At 42.7% G+C, this 6,000-nt stretch overlaps 1 protein-coding gene across 7 annotated transcripts in view; it reads right to left on the minus strand.

Annotated features, from left to right (window-relative positions):
• The window catches only part of LOC148037845 (uncharacterized), a 60,368-nt gene extending 54,580 nt beyond the window's left edge, over positions 1-5,788 (minus strand). For 5 of the 7 annotated variants that reach the window (XR_015690703.1, XM_087676803.1, XM_087676805.1 and 2 more), the window contains exons 1-3: positions 5,233-5,788; positions 4,774-4,907; positions 4,301-4,448 (exon numbers count right to left, since the gene is read on the minus strand). Coding sequence is in view for 6 of the 7 variants with exons in the window: in XM_087676803.1 (XP_087532929.1) it covers positions 4,301-4,448; positions 4,774-4,907; positions 5,233-5,527 (577 nt within the window). In the remaining variant the exon portion in view is untranslated. The remainder of the gene's footprint in view (positions 1-4,300; positions 4,449-4,773; positions 4,908-5,232) is intronic. The other 2 variants (XM_087676801.1, XM_087676804.1) reach the window with 2 other exon arrangements.
• Positions 5,789-6,000: the final 212 nt, after the last annotated feature.

Consider the following 6,000-nt stretch of genomic DNA (forward strand, 5'->3'; position numbering starts at 1 on the left):
TTCATATTATATTGTTAAGTGATTAAAAAGCCACATCTTTCTTGTAAAATTGTTACTCAATTGGGGTGGGGTATGTTTTCCTTTTAGAGGGCGCTACTTTATTGGCCCCTTTACCCTAGCAACTTTTGCCTTTGACATCTCATGATTTCCTTGGGTCTTAGGCTTGTAAATTTACTCTAACCCCAATTACACCTCCCATGTGCAACATTTACTTAACCATGTTATTAAAAATTAATCCACATGTTAAGTGAGGTTTCAAAAATACATGTTCTCATGCGAAGGGCTCCTCATGACAACCTTCCCCTTATAATCTTTACAATCATCCTTGATTGCGCTGCTAGATGCATCAAAAGCCAAATAGTGGCCTGAAATTTTCACAAGGCATCATAGTTAACACAACATCGTGCACTGTAGCTCAACCATTCCGTATACCCAACACTCCTAACAATTGTATTTACTGCCATTAACACTCCTCCAACTTTTGCCAGCATCTCCACCCTTTCCATGTGCTGCCTTAGGTTGTCTACAGCCAGCTATCATCTATATTTTCTTGCCACACAAGCCGCCCAATTGGCGCCCCCAACCTCCTACTTCCAAAAGTTTGACATCACCATTCAACCAAACCTACATTTTCAGCAATCTAGGTTCACTTAGTTGTTGCCATCACTCTGACATTATCAAAGACTATTACTGCCTTATCAAGTTGCATCATAGACATGACACACTCTCATAGTTGTCATTAATGTCTCCAACTCCTCTTCCCGCTCACCTCATCCTTGGTCCGTCTGAGACTCCGATGTTTGAGGCCCATTCCTCACTCGTTCATTCATTGAGTTCTCTTCTTCTTGAGTTCTACTCAACTTTCATTGTATTTGTTGTATACTATTGAGCTCTCTATCTCGATCCAAGTATTTATTTACATTGCTATACTAGAAAAAGAGGAGTTGAAACTAATCTTCCTTCTCAAAGAGGGTGGTAAAAGCAATAGACATCCTATTGGCCCCAAAACCAACAGCCCTTGCGGTATTTCTTTAACTTGAATTGCCAACGGATTGAGTATAAGTTGAGATTTCACCATCTCCTCTGCTGATCCAAAAGCCCCTTGCTGTACAAACAATCAATGGGGGTCAATTGCCCCTTGATTTTCACCCAAGACTTGCACCTTGAATTTCAAGTGTTGATTTCATTGCACGATGCCCTTCACCGATGGCAAGGGTCCCAAGGTGGATGCTAATCCCTAATTTCTACATAAATTTAGGGTTTACAACAGAATTCTCTTTGCCATCCACCAAATCTGGCTGAGATCTGCTCCAAATGGCTAAGATCTGCTGAAATCTTCAAAGAACAAACTGGAGAACGTGATATAACAATGAGAGGAGAGAGAAATCTGAGATTCTTCGCCGGAAAATGCCAAAATCTGCTTGCTGCCCTATTTAGACTACATTAAATGCAGATGCCTACTGTCCCAAGTCTCATAAATGCAATTGCCAGCCCTAAGAAGAGTTCTCCTATTGTCGCCTGCCTCTTGTAGGCTCCAGGTGGCTGTCACCTGCTGCAATGGCTGAATTCTCCACAAGAAAACGGACCACCAGCTGCTCCTTCCTCTCTCTTAGGGTGAAAATGCATTGAATGCTCTCCACCAACTCCTAACATGTTTTCTTAGTTCCATGGGGTATTTTTGCAAAATGGCAGTCTTTGGCAGCCTTCTAATCCCATTTTCCAACAATTTTCAACCATTAAATTAATGTTTAAAATTAAATTAATTCTGAAAATTAATTGCAACCCTTCTAACAATTAAATGTGCCCATCCATATACAAATTGGCTAGGCCATTTGCAACCTTGAGTGGTCCCCAATCTCAATTGACCCTCAAACTGACATTAATTAATTAATTCATTAATGCTAGTACCTAGTGTCACCATTGACACTTGATGGTCAAATAGCTAACCTAGGGTCAAAATTGATGCCAACTAACAATCAAAGCCCAATTGGTATAACTTGTCACAACTTTTGCCTTTGACATCCATTGACTCCTTGGGGTCCTTGGTCATCAACCATGAAATAATTGCCATCACATGTGCCTAGCAACCTTGCACATTTGATTATTAACTTAATCAAATCACTAGCAAGATCCCCATAACATGAGTAGTCCTCCACAAAAGCATAATGTTGCATCAAGTCCTACACCAAAGGAGTGGCCTAATTAGATACCATAGGATCCCAAGAAAGAGGGGTCTTAAGACATTACGAATTGCTTATATATTGTTTGTGCAAGCTCGCATGAACCAAGTTTTTTATGAAAACCATGCAAGGTAATCTTTAAATAGCACCGGCTCTAATAACATGCGAATATGTGCTACGGTTTGCAAAGAAAACAATGCATATGAATACGACTAAGCATAGTGAACTCAACTGAATGCAAAACACAAAAAAAAGGAGATCTGAATAATGAATGAATGAATGCTGAAGAATGAATGAAGAAGATAGATCGTTGAGTAGTCCAATAACCACAGACTCTTGTGGGCCGGCAAAGGGAGAGGGTTAAGAGTGTTGTCTTGTGTATGAAGAATCCCAAGCTCAACAATACCACCAAGAATGAAGTAGATGCAGTAGACTGGGGCTGAGGGTGATCAAAACACAGCAGCCAAGGGCCAATCAATGAACAAGGATACAAAGTCTGATGTTGTGGATCAGCTTGCAGGAAAAACACGAATCTTTAGAGGATCTCTAACAGTACGCGACTGCTGCATCTGATATGTTGAATATCCAGCTGAAAATATTGACCTCAAGAAGGCCAGCAACAGCAAAGAGAAGCTGATGTAGACAATGTTGAATATCCAGCTGAAAATATAGACCTCAAGAAGGCCAGCAACAGCAAAGAGAAGCTGATGCAGGGGACTGAAGAACGAAATGCAACAGTCAAAGACCTCCAAGAAGTAGGGCAGCAGCAAGAAAGAACCACCAATCAGGTAGCAGCAGCTCTGGCAGACTAGACAGCAGCCTCATCACAAAGGGAGCACCTACTTGAATCTAGTGTTGTGGAGCAGCTTGCAGCAAAAATGCAAATCTTTGGAAGATGTTTGACAATAGACGACTACTTCAACTGATGTAGACAATGCTGGATAGTAGCCTCAAGCTGAAAACATAGACCTCCAAAGGCTGTAGGAGGTTGGTGACAGCAACAGGAGCTAACACAAGGGGCTGAAGACTGAACTGCAGCAGTCAAAGACTTCTAGGAAGTAGGGAGGCAACAAGAAAGAACAACCAATCAGCTACAGCAGCCTTGGCAAACTAGGCAGCTACCTGGCAGCAAGGGAAGCACCTCATTACAACTGGGAGAAAACTTCTAGGGCTGATAATGAAGGCTAAAGATGAAGGGGGTGATGATGTGGAGTGACGATGGCAGCAGAATGTGGAATAAGGGATAAAAGAGGTGTGCACACTAAGTCCCTTTTCTAGAAATTGCTAAAGGTAGTAAAAAGTTTCATGTATCGCACAAAAAAGCAAAAATATATTTTTGGGGCTGTTTAATGAGCCAGAAAATGCCAAAGAAAAATAATGATAATTCAGCAGGCAAGTTTTGGTAGCTCAATAGATGTCCAGAAATATCATACTGCAATGTGGAACTAGGATTACTCAAGGGCTTGAAAGTAGGTTGCGTCCAGGGAACATGAAGCAATCACGGCTTCCTCCATCATAACAGCAACCTCAACATACTGAGTGCCCATAGACATCCAAATATAAGCTGGAAAGGAATCAAAACAATCCATAGGTGTATTCATACATGCATCTACAACACACCCCTATCTAATCAACTAGGTTTGGAAAAATATGCAATGTCATCAACCTATATGCAAGAATAGACTACCATTTTCTCAAACACCATATAGTACATATGAATGCTAAAGTCTCTCCAAAAAGGAACGTGATCGCTACTATGGCCACAACTCAGTTGTCGCACATCTGTTTGTCACAACCCAGCCAAACTGTCTAACTCTGAACCACAAAATGCAGCTACTTTTGGCTGCTTTATACTTGGTGAATGCAAATGATGGTCACCTTTTTCCATTGAAGAAAACATTCCTCCATTGGAGTCTCAACAAAGACAATCGACATACAAACCAAAAGCAAGAAGTGCCTTGGTTGACTACAAGAGGTGGTGACAACAGCGTTATTCAACATATTAAAAAAGTGGATCACGAACAAACAATTCATCTTTAAAATTTTACATTCTTTTACTATTCTGATCCTGAACTCTGTCCCAAAAACACACAAACTTTACATAAATAGGGCCACCCAACCTGGAGGATGAAGGGACCCTGTGCATTGCATGAAGGCCAAAGAGGCTGCTAAAGAGACACCACGAGCAAGCCAACCAGGTCCAAGAAGTGTAAGAGCTGCAACACCAATTGCTGCACATCCAACATGTGCAACAAACATGTTGTATTTCTGCTCCCCCCCCCCAAAAAAAAGCAAAAAACAAAAAACAAAAGAAAATGAACAAGTAGAAGTAAATCAAGCAAACTTCATAAGTCAATGACGGCTAATTCATAATCGAGCAAACCTTCTATGTCACTGACGTTTTACTTGTGAACAAAATAAGACCAAATTTACTACCTGCCTTAAACAGTAGGAGAGAGCAAAGGCAACTAAGAGATAAGAGAATGTTCCCCCTCTAATTTGTACCTTTGGCGGTTCTGATTGTGATGATGATGGTGATTGTTAGCATCACTCTTACTGTAATAATCAAGACTCTTGACCTCCAATAGCATACCTTTGCAGCTGGCGTATTTGGAGCAGAGAATAACACAGCACAAACTGCTCCAAAAGGTGCAATTGTAAAGCTGAGGCCCATGGGCTCCACGAACTTGTCAACGACTGACATAACACCCATGGCCAGAAAAGCACCTGCACACGAATGGTCCAGTTAGACAGATGACGGCAGCTTATGCCCCTTGAGGAAGTCAAGAGGAGCACCATGTTACTAGCAGGTGAGACTCCAACACAAGAGTTACTCAGGTACTTTTGATTCAATAATCCATCAAATCTCCATGAAGCAAATGTAACGGACGGTCGGGCTTTATAGTATGTACATCATCTATTTCAAAAATGGACCAGACGAACACAATTTACTGAACTCATCACATTGATGTTTATTTTTCATTGTCAAACACGAGGAGTAGAGACTAACTTATCAATCATCACGTGACTTACAGATAACATGAAAGCGTACCCAATGCAGGCCAGACAACGTCGCTCGCCGAAGGGGCGGGGGATGCAGGAGAAGCAGAGGGAGGGACGACAGCAGAAGAGGCATAAATGGGGCCTAATCTCCTTATTGGCACTGGCTGTACTAACGATCCCACGGATGTTATCTTGCTACACAGCAGCGATTCCAAAGCAAAAGCTCTGCGGTTGAGATGAGCCAATGAAGCAGTAACAGGGTGGCCGTGAGGCCTCCACGGCCACTGATATTGCTTCTGTAAAGCCCAAGGAACAGGGGAAAGTGACGTCGCTAACGTAGTCATGGCAGATGGGGATTCGGCGTGCGTCTCTTGATGATGCCTCCCTCACTGCGCTGGAAGAAGGAGAGAGAGACGACATTCGTTTTTCCCTCTCCGTGCTCGTCATCGATGATGGCCCTTCGGGTATGGCAAAGACAAACAAAATGCACCGTTGCCCTTTTTTTGTGTGCGCTTGTGGCGATCCGTTGCTCCTTCGAATAGCAGATACTTCCAGAACTTAAATGGAAGAATCTGCGGACTCTCTGCTCTGCTTAAGTCTGTGGCACACGACGTTTCGATTGATCTGCGGGAGTCCAAATAATCAAACAAGCCTCTGAGCGTGGAACATAACTACAACTGAGTGGAGAGTCGGACCCACTAAAAGTGGGTAGTGCGCTTTTCTTTCTCAACAATGTGAAACTAGGCGCTCCGCGCCTAGACTCGCAGGTGGGGGTGGGTGCTGGACGCGTAGCACCCGCCCCTGCGTTCTCTTTTTT

This window comes from Lygodium microphyllum, chromosome 4 (assembly GCF_053477565.2).
Source record: "Lygodium microphyllum isolate KBCC chromosome 4, Lygodium_microphyllum_v1.1.10, whole genome shotgun sequence".
NCBI classification, from domain to species: domain Eukaryota; kingdom Viridiplantae; phylum Streptophyta; class Polypodiopsida; order Schizaeales; family Lygodiaceae; genus Lygodium; species Lygodium microphyllum.